The 24,307-nt window shown below is 35.0% G+C and overlaps 1 protein-coding gene across 8 annotated transcripts in view; it reads right to left on the bottom strand.

The window, feature by feature from the left end:
* Positions 1 to 6,452: 6,452 nt before the first annotated feature.
* LOC143237817 (uncharacterized) overlaps positions 6,453 to 24,307 on the bottom strand; it is a 111,409-nt gene continuing 93,554 nt past the window's right edge. For all 8 annotated transcript variants that reach the window (XM_076477445.1, XM_076477446.1, XM_076477447.1 and 5 more), the window contains 2 exons: positions 15,041 to 15,258; positions 6,453 to 12,934 (listed from right to left, as the gene is read on the bottom strand). In XM_076477445.1, coding sequence (XP_076333560.1) covers positions 12,329 to 12,934; positions 15,041 to 15,258 — 824 coding nt within the window. In that variant the 3' untranslated portion in view covers positions 6,453 to 12,328. The remainder of the gene's footprint in view (positions 12,935 to 15,040; positions 15,259 to 24,307) is intronic.

Genomic DNA, 24,307 nt, shown 5'->3' with positions numbered 1-24,307 from the left:
AAAGTTTCGAAAGCTTCCCACACACGCCAACACGTTACTCTTGTAAATATTTAGTTTTCGAATTTCTTTGACTACACGAGAACACGAATATAGTACATCAGTTTTAATATTTTATTTATGCGATTACATGTTAGATGACAGTGACTTTTTAGTGAACTATAAGATAGCAATTTTGTTTTAAAATTATATATTTTAGTTCCGATCAAACCAAGAATAACAGAACAGTGAAGATGGTAATAAAACAAAGCACATAATTAAGTACAACTAAACAATTACATTATACCACTAACAACTGTTAGGGTGTGTGAAAGGTTAGATTATCGTAGAACGTTAGGTTTTTAAAGTATGTTTTTTTGTTACGTTAAGCTAAAGAACAGAGCAGGTGAACGAAGCAAATTGCAAATTACTGCTCCTTTGCCGAGAAAGGTCCCCCTCTGAGACAGCGGTAAGTTTACGGATTTACAACGCTAACATCAGCGATTCGATTCCCCTCGGTGGACTCAGCGATTAGCCCGATGTGGCTTTGCTATAATAAAACACACACACACACTCGTCGAGAAAGAGAAAAGATGTAAACAAGTAAAATAGCTTACATTAGAGTTGACACACACACAAACACAGAGTGAGGGTTTTGGGTGGAGAGACAAAATGGAAATTCAGAAGTTCCAGTGGTGTGGTGATCCTCAGAAAGACAGGTAATCAATCATCTAGTGGTACCGCTGTAGGAGGAATGGAGTGTTAATCATCCTTGTTACGATGCCAAGCAAATCTCAGCCCAGACTGGTTTTCAATATCATTTTCTGTACAGTAGACAGACGCCACACATGTGTAGAAAGAAGGCGGGATCTACCTATAACTATTATGCCGTTTAAGGTGGAATTTCAACACATGGTGTAGAAATACGAAAAATTAATAACGTGGACACCTGGTAGCTACACTTGGGGGGAGGGGTACATTTTGATTTGTCCAGACGTCACACAGTAGAACCAAATTAGTATTCTATTCGAAAGTTTAGTGTAGCTACAACGTATAAGGAAGTTTAAATCGTATAACACTTCGCTGATGCACTTATTGCTTTCTTTTAATATATCCGAGCTACATACTTGACCTAAATTTAGGAAACCTTTTGTTAGCCTCTTCTGTTTATTGATGACATATCTGAAGGTTTGACTTAACCAATACATTTCTATTTTCTTCAAACATACCTGAAGATTTGACTTCACCAATTTTCTTTCTTTCCTTTTTGTCTAACGTACCTGAAAGCTTGACTGTTCTTTTCGAACAGGTTTTTAAATGTTATTAGTTGACAGCAAACAACTTGTTGTACCTCTATAAAGGTGCATCGTACATTTCTCATGGCCAGGTGGTTAAGGCGCTCGACTCGTAATCCGAGGGTTGCAGCTTCGAATCCCCATCGCACCAAACATGCTCGTCCTTTCAGTGGTGGGGGCGTTATAATGTGACGGTCAAACTCACTATTCGTGGCTAAAAAAGTAGCCCAAGAGTTGGCGGCTTATGGTGATGACTAGCTACTTTCCCTCTAGCCTTACACTGCTAAATTAGGGACGATTAGCGCAGATAGCTCTCGTTTTGCTTTTCGCGAAATTCAAAAACACAACTGAATTTTCCCCCGCATTTACGTAACTTTTACCTAATTAGTTTCTTATTAATTTGTTGTCTGTTTTAAAGTAAAATAATATTGTCTGAACGTTTACAAAGATAGAAACATCTCGATTTGTTTTCCTTTATTCAGTGGTAGTTTTGTTTAGTTCCCTGACTTCTGACATATGCTTGTTTTTTGTTGGGATTTTTTGCGTCACTTCAACACAGAGACGTTTACAAAATGGTATTAGCAACTATATAGTATTTAAAAAAATTACACCCTAAAGTTCTACACTAATTCGAGATTTTCACACGAATACCAATATACAGTGTCTGTGTATTTCTCAGTCTGTACACGTGCCGCTTCAACAACAGAAATCGCTAACTGACGTGGTGCCAAGAACTTTTTTAGACAGTCACTGTGTAACGTCTTATACCGAAATTATTGGCGCATGATCAACTCAGCTTTTGAGGAAACTAAGTTTTATATTCTTTTAAGCATATACAAACATAAGTAAGGAGACAAACTATAAGAATCGATGACTTAAATAAAGAAGTATGCGGAAAAAGTTTTATTGTGTAAAAATTCGTTTAGGTGTTAGACATTTAAGTAACCAGATTACGTATTTGTCACAAACTTGTAAAATGTTGTCTAAACAAAAAATTATGTACATATATATAACTTTCTTACTTTGCTGCACGAAAAATGTTTTAGGCGCATTTTTTTGTTTTAAGTAGGCCTAATCGTATGTGAAAAGAATGAGCTAGGCGAGAGCAGTATCTAATGCGTGTATCTGTGTAAACAAGTAGGCCTAATCGTATGTGAAAAGAATGAGCTAGGCGAGAGCAGTATCTGATGCGTGTATCTGTGTAAACAAGTAGGCCTAATCGTATGTGAAAAGAATGAGCTAGGCGAGAGCAGTATCTGATGCGTGTATCTGTGTAAACAAGTAGGCCTAATCGTATGTGAAAAGAATGAGCTAGGCGAGAGCAGTATCTAATGCGTGTATCTGTGTAAACAAGTAGGCCTAATCGTATGTGAAAAGAATGAGCTAGGCGAGAGCAGTATCTGATGCGTGTATCTGTGTAAACAAGTAGGCCTAATCGTATGTGAAAAGAATGAGCTAGGCGAGAGCAGTATCTGATGCGTGTATCTGTGTAAACAAGTAGGCCTAATCGTATGTGAAAAGAATGAGCTAGGCGAGAGCAGTATCTAATGCGTGTATCTGTGTAAACAAGTAGGCCTAATCGTATGTGAAAAGAATGAGCTAGGCGAGAGCAGTATCTGATGCGTGTATCTGTGTAAACACCTTTTGAATTACGACAACAATTGTTTTTATTTCTTCTTGCAAGTCTGATTATTGTTTACACACCAGACGACGCGTGTTTGATTCAGTTACAAACAAGGCTTGGTGGTATTGGTACAGCATACAGCGACATTGGAAGTGGTGTCTTTCTTACTACAATCAAAATTTTTTACGATATTGTAGTTCGCTGGTTCTGTAGATTCCGTGACTTGTGTCAAGTTTACGAAGGAGAAAGACTGAGTTTGCTCCTATCTTTTTTCACCACCATAATATTTTCATCACATGCATACACATGGTCAAGGTTCAATGAAGTCCGGAGCTGTTTTGTAAACTAGGTACCTGTTATGCATATGAGAGGTAGGCGTTTTTGTGTATGAACAACATAGTGTTGTGTTGTTTCAAGTTAAGCACAAAGCTACATAGGGGGATATTTGCGCTCTGCCAACCATGAGTATCGAAACACGGTTTCTGGAGTTGTAAGTCAGCAGACGTACCACAGTGTTATTGGGGAAGGGGGCATACATGAGATGGAATGTAATGTTTTGCAAACTTAGCGTTTACTTCTGCATGCGGTTGTGATAACAAAAATAGCCCTATAGTGCGCACGAAATGAGTAAATAAAAGACACATTACATTTAATATATATAGTTAATAATTTGTTTTCTTGACGGCTCTAAAGTTTGGTATGAAACAGTCGTGTTTTTTTTTTTTTTCTTTCTGTTATAATAAGCTTACTTTGTTATTTAATTGTAGTGGTCTGAGAAATAACACATTTAAGGTAGAAGTAACCATATTGATTTAAGGCTTTGTCTTGTAAATCAAAAGACTTTTTATATGGAAGGCCTTTTCATCATTGGCCTTTGCAAAGATCTCAAACGAGTTAGAGCGGTTTGGTTTGTTTGGAATTTCGCTCAAAGCTACACGAGGGCGTTAACCGGTCCTCTTTAACACCACCCACCGCCAAGTCTTGGGCTTTTTAATTGTAGTCAGTAGGGTATTGACTAAAAAAAAAGTGAATAATCCATCTTAAAAGTGCTAATATAATTTTTTTGAAAGTTTGTATGTGTGTGTTTGTCGGTAGTATTTTAGATTTCTTGAGACACGTGCGTGACAAATATCAAGGTGACATTGATTTTATGATGAGAGTGAAAACTGGTCCCGAATGACAGCTAAGATATGCATTTTGTTTTTACGTTTTGACGCACTGTCGAGTATGATTGTGTTATTTATCCCTTAAGTTTGGTCTTACTGATGACAAAACGGAAATCAATGGCAAATTTAAGCTTGCCAACCGTCTCTTGCAAGGGCGTCGAAAGGTAGGTCGGGCCCGGGGGAGAGTTATATCCCTGGACCCCAGGACTGTAGCCCCAGACCTCCCTCTCGTCAGGCCTGGTCTCTTGCCCAGCTCAGTCTTCAAGCTTATCAACCCTCTCTTGTCCTGTTTAGTCTTCAAGCTTACCAACCCTCCAGAACCAAACGTAGCTTGTTATCGGGTGAAAAGGTCTAAGGTTCGAGTCATTTAATATGATCCGCACCCTTAACTGTATGTAGGTATAAAATTGACAATCAATACGACTATGGGTTGTTAAGCAGGAGACTGAAGTTAATGATTATTTGTTCTCTCATTGGTCAGCATTTCTAAATTATGAACGGTTGTGCGTTAACGTAGGGTCTCTGGTTGCATTAAGGGTATTTTTCAACCCAGGTTACAATAAATAATCAGGCGTTTTTTCTTTAGAATACAAGTGGCTTGTTTTGAACCATTGCGCTATACACCCTTTCCCTGCGACGGCTATCGAAACCGGATTTTAATGTTTATAAGTTCGCAAACTTACCGCTGAGCCACTGGTGATATGACAAATAATATTTGACATATCTCTTATTCATTTAACAGAAATATTATATGTCCTTTGAATTTCATAGGAGATGGTCTGGTCTTTAACCTTGTTATGTAAGTATTCAGACCTATTTTCTATTGTTCATGTTTTCTGTCTCTGTGCATTCACTTAGTAATGTGAAGAATGACTACTTTTTTCCCCATTCATGCATATATTTCATAAATCACACGAGTCTTTAACATCTGAAAAAAAAAAAACGAATCTATTAGTTATAAGAATATAAAATAAATGAAGAAATTTAATTTGCAAATTGCAGTCAGTAGGTTACTGACTAAAAAAAAGTGAATAATCCGTCTTAAAAGTGCTAACGGAAACATTTTCAAATTTTGTGTTTATCGGTAGTATTTCAGATGTCTTGAGACTCATACGTGACGAATATCAAGGTGACATTGGCTTTATGATGAGAGTGAAAACTGGTCCCGAGTGTCAAGGACAGGGCAATATTTATCACGTGTTGGCCGTCTATGCTGAGCTTGTAAACAAGGCGAGAAAAATAAGGTTCTCTAATAAGGCATCTATATCCTTTGCACATTGCAAAGAGGATATGCCCTTGGACGAAAAACCAAAATACGTCACATACGAGCGTAACCTGCCAGTAAAGCTGACACTATATAATTCAATATTTTAAAAACTTTCTAAGGTGTCAGCTTTCGCTGATAGGTCATACATAACCAGGCGAGTTTTGTTACCCTGTAATGTTACAAGTGAAGAGTGATAAACGTAACACATGGCTGCTTCATGACTGTCTGGAGTAATCAGTTTCTGTTTTAGTACGATGGCCATTCTAATAAAATGCACAAAGATGTTGCTAAAAACACAATGGTTTGTTCGTCGAAGTTTTAGTAAAAAAACAGGAAAAATGTTTTCAGCAGAAAGAGACGGGACCAAAAATTTCAAATGATTCATAAAAATCGTATGCAACAAGAACATTTAATTCATGTAATCTTTTAAATCTTAAATTAATGCTGTACCAGTCACTGTAAGCGCACGGTCACAACGATAACACAATATAGAAAGCGCATTAACAGAGAATTATTTGTTGTTGCATTTAGCTATAGAGACGTCACATAAATATGAAAACACTATCTATATCAATCTTCTGAGGTGAGAAACTAAGTACAAAACAGTGACGCCAAGATAGTTATGCAAATAATAACAAAATCTAAGTGTTTGACGAAATTATAATTAAATTTCAATTTGCTTTGATGACTATGTGAAACATTCAATGATAGCATAATTTCAAAAGTTTAAATCAGTTTCAAATTTTAAATTCGTAATAACATAAACTTGAGTCCTAAATTGGGACATTAGTCCTTATTGAATTAAAAACTGAATGATGGACTTTTTAGTTTACTTTCTAGCACCTTGTCCAGCCAGATTGACCGATTAATTAAACCGGTCGAAAACCTTTTTTCGCCATATAGGTCACTATATCGTCTAACTTTAAAGAATTTTGCAGAGGTAAAAGATATCAAAATTTTTGGGAAAGAGTTAATGTATTAATTTATACAGTGGCGCCTCCAAAGGCCGGGTTCGTGAGATACCGGATTCCAAGGACAGTCCTTTTAGAAAAAAACCTGTTATACTTATTTGTGGTACAAGTATTTGAATGGAACTATTTAAAACAATTGAAACCACACACGAAAACTTATAAAATGTCAATATTTTATTTAGCATGCATACAGACACTGAATACGGTAGCCATAATTCACACTCTGTCCACACAAAAAAGAATTACCATTATCAATACCTCTCTTTTAATAAGGAATGAAAATGTCGTTTAAAAACAGAAAAAAAAACAACAAAACATTCTGTTATTTCTTCCACCTGTTAAATGACGAAGCCTTGTACACTAAGCCTAACGAAGATTTAAAATTATTTGAGCTGTAGTTAAGCGCTGATGACATATCCAAAAAGGTTGTATCATCCAACCTTTTAAACTCAACAATACCGAATTTAAAAGTTAAGATAAGTAAAATGAAACTAATAGTAAATTACCCTATCTTCTTTCTGGGGTGCAATTAAATAGTGTATACTTTCTTTTCATTGTTAAGCACTTGCTAAACACAATGGGCTATCTTTGCTCTGCCCATCGCAGGTATTAGCATGCAGACTTACAACTGAGCCACTGGGGAGGCTATAGTTAGTAATCTATAGAAGCCAATTGTTTTCAGATCACAGACCAAACGTGGGCAGAGTGTGAAGCTGCTTCGCTCCTACTTCCTGGGTTTGTGGTAGGACAAGAGAAAAACACGTGTTCTACTACAAACACCGGGGATGTAGCACCGAAACCTACCAGTACACACAGCTTTGGGATTTTCAATCTCACAAAAATACCTGAAAAAAACAACAACAAAAAATCTTTTTTTTTCACCAGGCTGAGTTTCGCTTTCCCCCCTTATTGTATAAACATATGGATTTGACTGTGGATGGATTAAAGCGACAACATGAACCCAAGGAAAAAACTGGAACTGTGGACCAGACTCAGAGGGCAGTAACTCTGTTTATATTAATTAAATTGGTTTATCTAGTGAAGTCAGTCAAGCTTACAAAGTTGGGGAACTAGGAGGTTGTACTAACGAGCATTCATTCAGAGGAGAAGTCACTACATCTTTAACCCAAGTAACGAATAGACGATGTTTATGAGTTTGAAAACATCACTGAATAAATCAAGGCTATGAACATCTAGCAAAAACGATGGCTTATAACACTGAACAAAAACTGTCAAATAGTGACCTGGGACAATGAACAACTGTAATAAAGTAGAAACTGTGAAGCAACGAAAAGGAAAGAAATCAAGTGAAGGTTGGAGGGCTAAACAGGAAAAATGAAGTAATACACGGGAAGTGGTTACTGGAAGAAGTAACGTTGTTTCATAAAGATATGAGAAATGAACAGAAAGAATAACTGAGTGAATAAACAGAAAAATATAAACGTTGTTTGGACAGCCCACAAAAATTGTGATCGAATAAAGGGTAGAGTAATGAATAGAAAGTGCAAATGAAGTCTTTTCACAATAAGCAAAACATTTAATAAATAAAGGCTGGAAAGAGGTGTTATTTGGACAATATACACAAATACGAGCTGGAAAAAAACAGAGAGAATACTGTAAACGGAGAAAACACAAAGAAGATATAATGGCATAGTATAGAATGATGTACGTAAAATAGACACAGGAGAACAAGGGATAAAACCTAATCAAAGAAAAGCTACAACAATGAAGGTGCAATAAATCTAATTACAGTTTGCATACAACAGTGGAAGTATTTCATATTACATAAAACAGTATTAGTTCTTTTTTAAAGTGTAGCAATGGAGTTAAAGTAATAATTCATCCCTAACACAATATTACTAGGTTGAGCAAGAAAATAATGGAGAAAGTACTATACATGTTTACATTAACTTTAGATATCCATCACTGTATTTATAAAGTGACTGACTGGCTGAAGCTTTGAGAAAGACTTAAGATTTTTTAATACACTACACTCAAATACTTTTTAAATTGAACATGAGATTTGAACAAAAATAACAGTCATCATCACCTCGAGTACTATTACAGTTTACGTGGAAATACTATAACTCTTCTAATACAACATAATACTATGTGAACACCAATACCACGGATTGGAATAGCTATTGGTTTTTAAAGTAACCTGAACAGTTAGTAGAACTAAATAGATTATGCATATGTTTCTTATAGCAGAACCGCATCGGGCTATCTGCTGTGTCCACCAAGGGGAATCAAACCCCTGAGCTGAGCATTGTAAATCCGAAGACTTACCGCCGTCCCAGCAGGGGACAAATAGATTATAGATTATACAAGAATACAATCTTCTAAATACATAGAAATTACCAGACTGATATTTGTTTCTAGTCAGCAAATAGTTCTAGTAGCCAAGAAAAAAATACATGTTAATATCATCTAGTAATCCAGACAGACACTTGGTGGCTGTGTTGAGTGTAGTTCTTGTAGCTATTACCGAACTCAAGACAGAATCAAGTTAGCATGACTAGTGAATAAAAAAAATACACCAGTGGAATGTGTGTGTGTGTGTGTATGCATAGATATATATAAATACACACACACACACAAATATATATGTGTGTATATATATATATATATATAGACTAATCACTTGTAAATAATTACCAGCTAGCATGTAACACTCCGAAATGCTCTCTCTTAATAGAATCATTTCCTTCTGTCATTACGATTTCTTTCAGGAGGAAATGCGACACACAAGGGGAAAATAAGTGCGTACATTTTGTATCCATCAAGAGAAAAACTCACTATTATTACATGATTGTTAAAATGAAATATAACCTTTGAACTTAGATGACATAAGATAGTCATAAGGTTCTTTCAATTATTTTCAAGCTGACAGACGGTTGGTTATCAGATCCATTCTAGTATTTTCAAGAATGATGGATACTTATCAGATTCAAGTATTCTCGTGACTGGTGGATGGTTATTAAATTACTTCAGGTATTCTCAGGGCTAATGGATAGTTATCAGATTCAGTTATTCTCATTGCTCATTCATAATTATCAGGTTAAGGTATTCTCAGGACTGGTGGATAGTTATCAGATTTATTCAAGTATTGTTAACAATAATGAATTCTTATCAGATTCTTTCATGTATCGTCAGAACTGAAGATAGTTGAGATGTTCAAACTTTCCTTTTTGTGTTAAATAACAACACACAATTAAAATAAAAAAAAGAGATAACAGAAACTGTACTATTTTTTTGCATAACTCTGAAAAAAACAACAACATTTGATTAAATAGACAAAATTAAAACTGTTCACTAGGGAAGTGACTGATAAAAATTTCCTTTTTAAACATAGTGAATCAAAGCACTTGTCTCAAATGATGATAATGCCTACCCTTCATTAACGTTCTATTCCTTCCACCTACACTATATCTCAACCCTTCTGTGCCTGAGGGTGTTTACACCCAATAACCACCGATCTGCTTTGCTTTGACGAGATTATTTTACCGTTTCTATCAGGATTATAGGACATATTATTTACAAGTTGACAATTTCCTTTCCATTATTCATTTTACAAAAACAAAATTAAAGTGTAGGGTGTTGTATATAAGACATTCACAAACTAAACAACAACAACAACCTACTTTCATTATAAACCTATCTTTAAAACAGATGATCTCTTCATTTTTCCACTTTTATTGACAAAATGTTTTTTAATAAGTTTTCCAATATTATTTCTATTTTGTTAAGTGTAGGGCATTATATAAATATTACACTTCTTCCTCAAAAACATCCGTGACCAATAAATATTTATTTATTCAATTAAGTTAAAAAATTAAATCCTTGTTGCACCTTTAAAAGGCACATAGAGGTCACTGTGTTAGAACTCAGGTTTCAAATGGCACTAGTAGACCATGATGATTACCCATTCCATCCTGGATGGGATGCATACCCATCACAGGTTGACACCTTTACCAACAGCTTAGTAGATTGGATCAAATGGGTTATCGTCTCATTCGTGGATAGAACGGCACACTTGCAACTATCCATAGCACAAGCCCTCTGAACCAGTTAAAAGACAGTAAAACCCAGCGCAGAAGGAACTTGATGTTTTAGTACACTTTTTACAACACTTGTTTGTGGTGTTTCTCCCTCACCCTGTGTACATTAAAAAAAAACAACTCAAGTGAAATTATTTTTGTATTTAGTGATTTTATTATTATAGTAATAGCAGTGATAGTTTCCACAAATACCTTTAGTTATGTTTTAAAACATTACTTAACAGACCAGTGGCATAGTAAGGTTTCAAAGACAAAAACCATTACTGGGTTAACTTCATTATTCCCCTCAGTCACAAAAAGGGTCATTCAAAAACCAAACAATCAGAAGCAATCTTAGTGTTAACAAGAGTCTTCACTATCTCTATTGTAAATGTATCAAATACTGTAATAATTAAATGATAAAAACATTAAGTCTTTCTTTTTGTTAATCTTAAAACTAAAAATATCACATTTATTATTACCAGCATGAACTTTTCACTTCTTTTAATAAGTTATTCTTTATTATCTTAGCATTTCATCAAGTTTCTAAATTAGCTGACACGGAAGGTGAATATTTGATTTCAAAATTTAAAAACAAAATTCAGCTTTCCAAATTTTCTTAAGAGAAACAACTGAAATTTTGTATTTATTTGTGTATATCAATGCACTAACTTCTAAAATTGTGGTGTACCAATGATTGTAAACTAACTGTTTATTCTGCACTGAAATGATGAACATGATTAGCATCTGTCTCTCCCACGTGGTAGAATACAACAACAACTAAGGCTTCTAGTTCCTTACTTTATAAACAGGTTATAACATATATTTCTGCTGCACTCTTACATACAGAAAACTCCATGTTGACCAGAATTATAAAAAAAAATACATATTTCTTAATTTGTATCTTGGTAAACTGCAAAGCTGTTTAATACCCTGTTGAATTTCACTGGAACAAAGTATATATGGCTAACTACACAGTTTACAAAACAAAAACAAATCACAGCTGATAGAGAGGTCTATTTTCTGCTGGTGAACTCATTACTTTGTGAATGATTATCAAAAAGAGACATAAATAAAGTAACCAAAAAGAAAAAAAGATTATTTGAAGAGAAATACAAGTTATTTATGAGTGAGAAACAGAAAAGAAATTAACAAGGGTACAACATAATCCTGTAATATGTTATCACACAAAGTTTACGAAACCCAATGCCCACGGAATTAAAATGGTGCTTGTGAGACTATAAGCAAGGGGCAAAGAAGAAAAGGGGACTTTCTCAATAATAAAAAGCAAATATCAGTATCACACACCCAGCAACACGCTATTTGGCATATGCCTATCTTTCTCTAGTAAATTAACATATTCGTTAACAAAAGTATAGCACCAATTCCTGCACTACCTTTTAATCATGCAGGTATTTGTACAATTCTTTAACCCAAACTTCTGGTGACAACAGAATGCACTTCAGAGTTCCATAACATTACAGTTTCTTCAGTTTAAAGTCACTCTTATGTACTCTCTAGTCATTCATACACATATACAAGTTACACAATTTACATATTTCCTGGTGTCTTGGACACCCTCATTTGATAAGCTAACAAAAACAAAATGTTGTCAAACACATTGGAAACTGAAGCGGTAAGGTATAAATTTCATTGGATTTTTTTAATTCCTCTGCAAAAAAAGAAATAAAGCTCAGATATCCATACATGTTTCTTTGTCCTTTGAAATACAATATACAGGTTGTGCACAGCTGGCAGCACATTGAAGAAACAAAATTATCTAACCAAGAGTAATCAAATATATTCACATCATCATCTGAGGCACTCTGAGGGTGGGCCACAGCTAATTCTGAAAGCGGTTTTCTAGGCGTGACTTTTTGCCCACAACCTCTATTTCTCCCAGATGTCACCCTGCAGGGTTGATGACAATGACTACATATCACATTCCTTCCATAGAAAGACTTTCTAATTGCTGAACTTGACCGGTGGTCACACTCCACTAGGGGAACCATTAGAATGGTCTTGATTAGTAGTTAGGTCACAATAGCGTGGAGGTGGGTCCACTAAATTAAAGAATGATTGCATTCTCCCACCAGAATTACACCTATTGTTCAAACTGCTGCTAGTGGCATCTCTGGTATTGGTTGTCCTACAATGAGGAGTTGAACTGGAGTTACAGCTTTCCTGCTGATAACTAAAGTGATTATTGGGAACATTAATATTCACACTAACACTGTTTGAACGTATGACTAGGGGATTGATGTCTGAAGTTCGTAAGACTGGTGGTGTACTTGGCTTTGATAAGAGACTTACAGAGTTTGACCGATAGGGAGGAGGACTCTCCCCTTCTGACACTATTCTGTTTGGAGGTGGTTTTATCCAGCTTCTAATGATTTCATTGTCCTGATTGGGATCCTGTAAGTGAAGAGATTTGGAACTGTTGTAAGGGAATTCTTCACCATCAGGTAAAGTAATTGTGTGAGGTAAACCTAGGTTAAAGTCCATCTGTACAGACTGTTGTCTAATATGTTGATCCTGCAAGGAGACAAGCTCTAGCCTTTGACGTTCCTCTACGTTGTCAGTGGTATACAGCACCTGCATGAGTAATTACAAAAATAAAACAAATAATAAATACTGTACAGTATGCACAAATGACAAAAAAAAGCAACCCATAAAACCACGTAAAAATTATCTTTGTTATATGCTTTAAATTAATGCCTTTATGAACTATTACCTAAAGGAATAAGCGTATTCCAAGTGAGTAAATTAAACACCACTAAGAAATGCCCTAATACTGTTCTGTATAAGAACTAACGATTCAATAAAAGCAGGTGAAATGTTAAGCTAAAGTTAACACCTTGCATTTACAAGTAATACTATCTACTCCTTACAGAAGTGAATGTTTCTAGTCTTGTTCTAACATAATGTACATAAAAGCCAGTGTGTGTGTGTGTGTGTGTGTGTGTGTCATATCACATTTAATTTCTCAAAATAGAAAGAGTCATAAAATCCAAAATGCATTTATCCAGATAAGATAGTTTAATTACTGCCTGCCAATTGCAATTTTAGTGTTAGGGGTGCAAAGAGAGCCATGATGGAAGAAGGATACTGTGAAACCTTATAAGTGTAGTGAGTGTTAGTATAATGAACCTAAAATAAAGACACTGTGTTGGATCACCTGGCCTAGAACCAAGTACATAAACTTTATCATGAAACTCAAAATACGAATTTAGATTTTAAACTTAAATCATTTCTAAATTAAACTATTTTCTGTTATATCATTTTTAACAAACAAAAACACTTTAATCAATGAAGACTCTAAAATGAGAAATGAACAAATATTATTACATATCACAGGTTTGTTGTCTATACATTTCAGTATATATGAACTGAATATTACATTATACTTGTGTTGCTAAACAACATGATATCAAAGTCATTGATAGAGCAGAGACTTATCAAAACACATTGGCATTTCTATGTATTAGAAGTTGTTAAACTAGCTGATTTTTATCAATAATTATTCTACGAATACACAACGAATTCATTTCATGAATGATCTTAATTTTGATTGGCTCACAAAGGAATTTACCGACTGCCTTAACCGTACCCTTTTGCCTCTTTATTGGTCAAACTTTGTTTTGCAAAATTTACTGAATTAGCCATGAAATGACAGGTTAGGGTATAACTATGGGTCAGGAAAGATAGTATTTGCCTCATAATCTCTGATGGGCTATATGTTAGAGCATAATAACTAAGAACTATCATTAATTACTATGAATCAAAATTGGGAAATGACTGACAACCAGTATTAACCTTCAAGTTTTGTTACTGTGGATTTGTGTAAAAACAGTTAAAACACCGACTGCTTTAAAATTAAAGTACATTTAAAACCAACAATATAGTTACTGTCATAGAAATGTGTTTGTTTTTTAATTCCGCACAAAGCTACTCGAGGGCCATCTGCACTAGCCGTCCCTAATTTAGCTTTAGTGTAAGATTAGAGGAAAGGTAGCTTGTCATCACCACCCACTGCTAACTCTTGAGTTACTCTTTTACCAACGAATAATGGTATTGACCGTCACATTATAACACCTCCACGGCTGAAAGGACGAGCCTGTTTGGTGTGAAGGGAATTTGAACCCTCAACCCTCGGATTACAAGTCAAGTGCCTTAACCACCCGGCCATGCCGGACCCATAGAAATATGTGTGTGAATATATATGTAGAGTGATGGAAGATAAGGAAACTGGCTTACTGAATGAGTTCTGGGAAATATATGAGAGATTATTTGTCATTATCTTAATAACTGTGGGGCACAGTCTGCAAACTTGTTACGATTTGAAAAATAACAATAAAACGTGGGAAGCTGGTTAAATATTCTGGTATGTTAGAATTGCTACTAAATAAGTGCTAACCAAATACTGTCTAATTATCATGTTTTGTTTCTCATATAGTTTGTTAGTTTAAAATATTTGACAAAATATGAGTTTTCTGGTTTACGATTTCTTGAAATAACTCAAAACTAGTTGACGTTTTTACCAGTTCAAGTTCCTTTATCGTCCAAGCCTCTTCTGTAGCACAGTAAATGTAGACTTTCAAGTCAGATACAGTGCATATATCTAAATTGAAATGAGCAAAAAACATACAACACACAACTAGTGTAAACTTTGTAACAAAGTGTTGCTGAATTGGTACTCACTGAGGAATGTGGTGCAGGGGTGTAATTATGTTGTGATGGCGATACATCCTGTGGAGGAGTTACTTGGAGAAGGCTTTGTGGTTCTGAAAGGCTGGGAGATCTACCCCATCCTTCACGCCACGACCATGCCCCCATCTTATAGTGACTGATGATGCAGGTGATAAGACCCAGCATTAACACTACAGTTATAACAATGATGACAATTTGTATACCAGACACTAGAAGATAAAGAGAGAAATAAGAAGTCTGAGTATATACCAATCAACAATAGGTTTACCCGTTAACATCAGACCCGTCATCATTAAGAAATCATCCGTACATATTTATATTTTAGACTTGTGAATCCATTAAATCTAAAACACCAATATGAAAACCATCCACTCAAACATCATAATTTTATAATTTTTTCCCACAACCAGACACATTAGAAGAAGATTCCAGAGATACAAAGTTCTATCAGCTGTAAAATACATTACGTAAAAAGTATGTTATACATATACACACATTTAGAGTTTAATTTCACAAGTATGTCAACCAAAAAGTATTAATATAGTATTGTCTTAACTAGAAAAGCACAATAATTTGTTTTTAAATTCTGCGAGTTAGAAATCATAACTTTCCAGCATTATACATATTATTTTTCAAATTATGTATTTGCTTTAGAATGCCCATTATTACATGGAATTCATATTTCTACTAACAATAGGTCTATTCCAGCAGTTATGCAATGTAAATTGATATATACATTTGCAGCTTATAACACACAATCTGCATAGCGTCAATAGGTTAAGGCATTCACAAGTTAAGATTATAACATCAGATTATAAGTAAGGGAAAAACTTTTAGTAAAGTAACGTCTGGAACAACCGCTTCTTCTTGGGCTTAATAGAACTTGACACGCAAGTTAAGAAAAACAACAACACGTGTTAAAGCTATGTGGCTTGCTCTGAATTAGGAAAGCTGTAACAATATTTTATAAGAATAATAATAAAGTTTAACAGTATTAACATCTTATTATAAACGATTCAACATAATGCGGTTTGAAAAATTGAAAAAAATACATAAGTTGTGAAAATAAAAAAACACCACAGTTTAGGAGATAAGCAAGCAGAAAAATAGTTAATAATTTAATAGTTCTGAAAATAAAAATTGTATCCACAAACTGTATAAAAACTGTGGAATAAAATAACTAAATCAAGAGTAAATACTGGATCAGAGACTGAGAAATCATTCATTCCAAAAGACTGTTTCAGTTCCCATTCTAAAATTAACTTGAGGTCAATCCTCACCCTTTACATTTTATCACTTGTGCATGCGTCAGTGCAAATAATGACTAGACAGGATTCATTAGTGTAAAAAGTCTAGAGATGGGAAGTCCAGAGGTTTCCCTATTTTTTATTATTTTTCTCAGAAGTTTAAATAATTAATTTTTTTACTCTGCATGATCTTTCACCAATGTATATTTTGTCACATCTTGAGAAAAAGTGAAATAGTGCAAAAACGTAAAAGAATTCATTCTGTTCGTAAAAAGTTAATTTAAGACCAATTACATGTTCATTCCTACAGTTAGCTGTACGCAGAAGTCAGACGTACTTAAAGTAGGTCCACTCATACAGATATATACAGAAAATCTTGTAAGTGTACACAGTAGTGGTTTCTAAGCTGCATGTCACTTCACCATAAGAAGGATAATTAAAGGCATAAAAATCATTATATGTTAATAAATTATTCATTTCTACAGTTATACAAGAAAAAATCGTGCATGTGTTTACAATTTGTCCACTTCTACAGTTATACAAGAAAAAATCGTGTATGTGTTTACAATTTGTCCACTTCTACAGTTATACAAGAAAAAATCGTGTATGTGTTTACAATTTGTCCACTTCTACAGTTATACAAGAAAAAATCGTGTATGTGTTTACAATTTGTCCACTTCTACAGTTATACAAGAAAAAATCGTGTATGTGTTTACAATTTGTCCACTTCTACAGTTATACAAGAAAAAATCGTGTATGTGTTTACAATTTGTCCACTTCTACAGTTATACAAGAAAAAATCGTGTATGTGTTTACAATTTGTCCACTTCTACAGTTATACAAATAAAAATCCTGTATGTGTTTAGTTTGTCCACTTCTACAGTTATACAAATAAAAATCATGTACGTGTTTACAGTTTGTCCACTTCTACAGTTATACAAATAAAAATCATGTACGTGTTTACAGTTTGTCCACTTCTACAGTTATACAAATAAAAATCATGTACGTGTTTACAGTTTGTCCACTTCTACAGTTATACAAATAAAAATTATGTATGTGTTTATAATGCGTCCTTTCCTACAGTTATACAAATAAAAATGTCACGTATGTGTTTATAGTTGGTCAATTCTTGCAGTTACAGAAAGTGGTTTGTGTGTTTACAATTGGCCAAATTGTGGAGTTAAACAGAGAGAGTTATATCTGTGCTAACAGCTCATCTATACACTAATGAATTTAGGGATCCAGTTCGTGTTTATTTACAATCACGTTACAAGTCGGAGCAAGCTTATTTTTTTCATCTGCTGCTATCATCTGGTTAAAAAATAACGATTATGAATGTTAAAATTGTATACAGTGAAGGTCAGTTGGCAAATAAAAAAACAACAACATTGGTCTTTCTTCTCAATTCCTCACTGTGTTATCTATCAGTCAGGTATCTCTTAAACCAAACTAAACCAGCACTCACAAGAGTGAATGCCTCTGCCACATAGCGTTGATCATGTTTGGCTTTCAATAAAATATGAAAAGGTGTTTGTATATCCATTTTTTTAAAGGACATGGACGATTTTTGTCAGAACAATGAGGAATAACAATGTAAGAGTCACCAGGCGTTGTCAAAATCCAATGATTTTAGACTAAGTTATAGAGCAAAAATAGCGTGAAAAATCCATCCCCATGTTAACAGACAGTGACTTTCTTTTGGATTTTTGTGACCTTGCTGTGACCTCGACCTCTGACCTTGACACTTGAAAAATAGTAATTTTTAACTTACGTCATAGTCCAAACATACACCAGCTTTCATCCAAATTCATTCAGCCATTTTCACAAAATCTTGCTCACGAACAAACACACACACAGAGAGAGGAATGGATTCACTACCTTCAGTGGTGGAGGTCTGGGGCTATTTTTTATTTCTTCGCTACCTTTATGTTTTTTGGTTTTCTTAATAAATGTGTGTGTGTATTTTTGTGAAAATTCCACCAATTAAGCAGGAGTTTTGTTGTTGGTTTTTATCTTGATGATATAAAAAATAGAGTACGACAAGGAGGAGATTGGTTTAAGATTTGAAAGGTGGTTCGTTTTGTCATCTCCTTGAGCCAGTGTTTCGAAAACTGAGAAAAACAAAAGGAAACACACGGCAACTCAAGTATGGCATAAATTAAACACGAAACTAGCCCTGCGTAGTTGTATGTAAACAAATACGCTATTGACTCAATATATTTATAAATAACTTCAGTAACACACTAATAGACAGTAATCTCTTCTGTGTAAATAATTAACAACGTTTGGAATACTGCAATACAAAGAAGAACATAAAAAAAACATACATTATCATAGCGCTAATATATACGTTAATTTATTTTAATGCTGTTGAGTGAAAAATTCTATAGGCTAACACAACAAACTTATAAATATTCTTTACTCTTGGAGTAGTATTCTGAAACTTTCATTAGGCATTTTAGGAAGTTTTCCTTCGCTAGTAATACTTTTCATCTTTATAAAAATGATAATGTTGCTCCATAGCAAACAACTAATACAATAAAACTATGTTACTCAAGTTATCATGTAAAAGAAAAGACATTATAGTAGAAGAATGGTGAGGATGGCACCCACTTCAGTCTATCTTGCATGTGTTTGAAACAGAAGTGGACAGCGAGTCATTTAGTTTTATTAGTACAGAAAAAAAAAGAAAGGGAGCAGTAAGTTCACTTAACTGCAGTTTGTTATTTACTATTTTCAGAGTACAAGTTCTTGAAAATTATTTATACAATTTGAACTTACAACCTTCCGATTTAAAACATTTTTGACAAACTAACCAAGGCATTTATTGTAAGTATAATTTGTTAGTAATTTTAAATTTGGGTCTGTTATAGAGGATGAATTAAAAACACCAACAACACAGATAATTATGATAAAATGAAGCAAGAATGGAAATTATATAAACAAACAGGAATGTAAACTATCATAAACAAGCTACTTCGCTGTTATATTTCTACACGAAAAACAACACAAAACACACACTGTTAATTCTTAAAAGATGTGTGAAATAAATCTTAAAACCACGTAAGATAATCTGATAAAATCAACCGAATAAAATGATTAAAAATAATCCTAAAGCAAGTTACATTACACTAATCACGTTCATGTTTAGATCTGATGTTGCAAAAACAAAAAAAAATCCATTTGTTTTTTCTTACTTTTATTGGTAAGAGTTTTAATCAAAACGTTTGATAGAATATTAACGTTCAACTGAAATAGCTGTCGATCCCGTTGGAATGTTTGAAAGACCACATTAATTCTTTATGTTTTTCCGTAGAACTAATTTAACTTACAAAAAGGGAAGTGTAAAGAAAGAGAGAAATACCTTCGCCACCTGCTGTTGGAAGTTCTTGCTGTCTGATTATCAGACTATCATTGTGAGGAGCTTGGTGGGTACTGGCCACTGTAACGTTTAATGTTGAAACTTCGGTCATTACGTTGAGCAACGAAATGCAGTGGCATTGTGACCCACTGGAGAATACTATTGGATTACGAAATTGCTTATCGTAAACACACTTATACGACTTTCACACATTTTTTATATGGGTAATAGCACGTGATTCCTGGTCCCACTCATCTCTTCTGACTGCACTCTTCGAGACACTGATAGACTAATAACCCCGTATACTAGCTAGACTGATCAGCTGGCTATTACAAACACGCGCACACTCGCTCACGACAAGCGAGTGGCCCGACTTCAGACTCCAGTCTCCTGGTGCATGACCGATCAATACATCTGTCTGGATTCCGCACACGTTGGAAGGCGGGTAAGAGAATCAACGCGGCTTGCTTCAGTCGCTTAGGGTACAGCCGAAACATTACTGCCCATGCGCAAACCAGGTATAACATCCAAATACTTTAAACTTTCAATCGAATGTCATCTGAACTTCCGCGCGAAGCTAGAAAGGCAAAAACATTACTTAAGTTTCTTTACGTAGTACCTTTATATCATAATGTATTAGCTAGTAGGGAGTACCACAAAATATTACTAAGTTTCTTCATGTAGTACCTTTACATCATGATGTATTAGTTAGAAGGGAGTAGTACCAAAGTTAAACTAATGTCTATAAGATGCACATACAAGCATCAGTAATGATTGTAGTTAAGGAAAAGCACTGGTTTCGTTTCGAAGAATCATATTCAATCATAACCAGAAAGAACTACGATACGAAATTCTTCGAGGTCTTACAGACTAATGTGAGGATATATCCCTAGCTGCGAGAACGTCTTGACCAATTTCGATTCATCACCCGTTGCTGTTTGAAACTTATCAGAATTGACGTGATATCGTCAGACCCACCTACTGAAGTGAATCAGCAATTACTACCTCACAATTTTCAAGTTACGATAAAACTTATGAAAACTATTGTCCTTAATAACCCCGAATACAAACAACAGAAAATAACAATGATAAAGACGTGTACCTTGGGTCTCTGTTTACGTGTGGATATCAATTTGACCTTAAGACGTTTTGTATTCCAAATATAACTTGTTCAGATACGCCTATATTACGAGTTTATTAAGCGCTATGAAGTTATAAACGCTTAAAAGGCTTTCGACAGTGAAGTGTCATATTAGGAGGGGGGTCATTTTAGCTATTGAATGAAGCACCAAGGTATCGTCATCTGTAAACAGTTGAAATACTAAACTAAATTGATTCGGAACACACATCTCTTTCGCGTGTGCCTACAATTTCAGACAAGCTTTTATTCAGTTGAGACATTACAAACAACACACTTTATAATAAAATAACCAATTACAAAGTTTCCTTTAAAACGCACTATATTTAACTGGAAAATTAACCAAGTGATATTAAAGAAAATACTGTAAACTACGCCACCTCAAATCCTGAAGTTTCAATGGCCGTTTTATCACCGTCGCAAAGGGACAATGTCGTCCACTTTGACATACAGCACAAGCTGAACGACGTTTGGATAAAGTGCAAATGGCCTCATAATTACTAATAGATTACATCAAAATTAAGCAATTTATTTATTAAAGATTACTGTAGAACACGTAAAGATTGCAAGACAATAAAACCATCACAGACTTATGTTACTTTTCACTAAAATGTTTCGCTGATGCTTTACAGCTAACAGACATTGGGTACCATGAACATTAATCAACACTGCCCAGCATGGCCAGGTGGTTAAGGCGCTCAATTCGTAATCTGAAGGTCTCGCGGGTTCGAATCCTCATCACACCAAACATTCTCGTTCTTTCAGCCGTGAGGAGATATAATGTGCCGTTTAATCTTACTATTCGTTGGTGAAAGAGTAGCCCAAGAGTTGGCGGAAGGTGATGATGACTAGCTGCCTTTTCCCTCTAGTCTTAACTTTGTTACGTGCACGTTATAGTGTTAACTAATAATTTATGTTATCACAAAACACACACGTACATACATACAACATGTTCGTGGTTAATGTAGTCCTACTAATATTTAAATTTCGACGTTTTGTACGTTTCGCTAGAGAGAGTTTTAGCATGACGTATGGACGATGCGTGACGCCTCAAAGTATCCAGAGTATCTAGATTTGATGTGATGTGCTCACGAAGTCTCTGGAGAAAATATTGTAAAAATACACAACAGAATGCTGTTGATTATTTAGTTAGTCAGTATATTACAGCGTTGACGTTCAATTACTGAAGTACTGAGTGTATTACGTAGCTGTTACGTTTGAGTCACAGACGCGAGAGAAAATTTCGCCTGAGACTGTCGTTTTATTTGCGAGTTAGGCCTATCAGTGGAAGAAATTAAACACTTTTCTATTTTCTGAGTAAACTGGACTTCACTTTTACTGAATAATTAAACAGAACCCACCCAATAATGGAAACTGTTACAACACTGGTGACTGGAGTGTTAGAATTCTGGTAAAAATAAAACAATCAATACAAACCCTAAGATGACAACCCATGCTCGAAGTAAGATCAAAAATTGAAGTAAATCATCAAATAGTGGAAGGAAGAACAAGTGTTTGTGTGTTTTTCTTATAGCAAAGCCACATCGGGATATCTGCTGAGCCCACCGAGGGGAATCGAACCCCTGATTTAAGCGTTGTAAATCCGGAGACATACCGCTGTACTAGCGGGGGGCACAGAAAGAAATGGACTACTAAAAAATGTGATAAAAAGGTAAAGAAAGTTTTTTGTTTGGAATTTCTTACAAAGCTACACGAGGGCTATTTGCGCTAGCCGTCCCTAATTTAGCAGTGTCAGACCAGAGGGAAGGCAGCTAGTCATCACCACCCACCGCCAACTCTTTTACATCTGTACCAGAAGAACATATTTAGCTTACTCTTATATCGTTACCTTAACGAGTGCAACAAAACTGTTCAGATGAGAAACAACAAATTATGACGATAAAAAGACTTGTGAAAGGTATATCAGTCTTAGCCCGGGAGAATTTCTAGTATGTGTGGATGGACTAGTGAACCATTGGCCCTTCATCCTGCTACCCATTTTTAAAGGACCAATTTTGACAACATTAACCATTCTTCGAGCTGAAAACCATGACAACTATCAATTCTTCATTACTCATTTATCAAACAGGTTTGAAGTGACACGTAAGAAGGAAGTTGCCAAAGAAAAATCCAACAGCAGAATACAGGGGTAATGTTAGACCTCAGCTGAACTTGCGTAAGACTCGGAGAGACTTGCCTAATTATCTTATCTGAAAGTTCCACGTGAAATGATGAATTCGTTGGCATATGACCAATTCATATATGCTACAGTGGACATTGATATGCGAGTTATACTAAAGCAATGTAGATGTGCATGTTTAAAGAAAACATCCTATTGGTCCTATTGATGGTGTAACTTACATAAAAATCGCATATAATTAAATTTAATATCCAGCAATTACGAACTCGTCAGATCAAATAGTACAGATACATCAATTCTCTCATGAAAATCTAGAAGAGCTCGAACGATTCATTAAAAAATTTAAAACTCAGACTGAAAAATGTAAACCACACAACAGTCGATGTCAATTGTAGTTTAAGAGGGCACGTTAACAGAAACTGCAGATAAAAGCCTTTGATTAAAGATCTGTTTACTCAGAATTCAGAAAGTAAACCACATGGCAGAAGTACATTCAACTGTAATTTAAAAGGGTATATTACTAGAAACTACTCCCAACAGATAGCAGAAAAAGGAAATATTACTATGGGTACTAAAAGTATGGACATGTGAGGCTGTGTTGAAACAGTTACAAATATTAAACTGATAAGTTTCAAGATTGAGAACGGTCCACCTTCCATAATAGAAATGAGAATAGGATTTCTTGACGAAACCTGTCCACGATGATAGACGCTAACTGGTTCTATAGCTACAGGTTCGACCTTATCTGGTAAAACAAGGTAAGAATTTGTCTAATACAATCAGTAAGCGAATTAAAATTCAAAGAAGAAGAAATTTAGATAACTACATCTTCACTGAGGGAAACCTTTAAAACAATGAAGTTTGTTTCACATGAAGTCATCTTTACTACAGTCCACAGAGATGAAATGTATATGACAGTTATCCTCTCCCCCCCCAGGTCTGGACTTCAGGTAATCTCTCGTGATTGTCTTTGGAAATAACGTGGACGGGAGAACAACCAAACGTTTAACGTCAGTGAAGACTTTTTCATAAGTTGTTCGAACTGCTCCAAATCACTTCGACCAAGAACGGTACATCTCCTGCAATACACTTTCACAGTGATGAGTGTGTGTGTGTGTTTTGTATAGCAAAGCCACATTGGGCTGAGTCCACCGAGGGAAATCGAGCCCCTGATTTTAGCGTTGTAAATCCGTAGACTTACCGCTGTACTAGTGGGAGAACCCACGGTGATGTGTGTATTTTCTTATAGCAAAGCCACGTCGGGCTATCTGCTGAGTCCTCTGAGGGGAATCGAACCCCTGATTTTAACTCTGAAAACAAAATGGAAAAATGTTTTCTTATTAAAATATTGCATTAAAAAATTACAAATGGA

The sequence above is a fragment of the Tachypleus tridentatus genome, chromosome 13 (genome assembly GCF_004210375.1).
Source record: "Tachypleus tridentatus isolate NWPU-2018 chromosome 13, ASM421037v1, whole genome shotgun sequence".
In the NCBI taxonomy this organism is placed as follows: Eukaryota; Metazoa; Arthropoda; class Merostomata; order Xiphosura; family Limulidae; genus Tachypleus; species Tachypleus tridentatus.
This window is presented reverse-complemented; position numbering and strand designations above follow the sequence as displayed.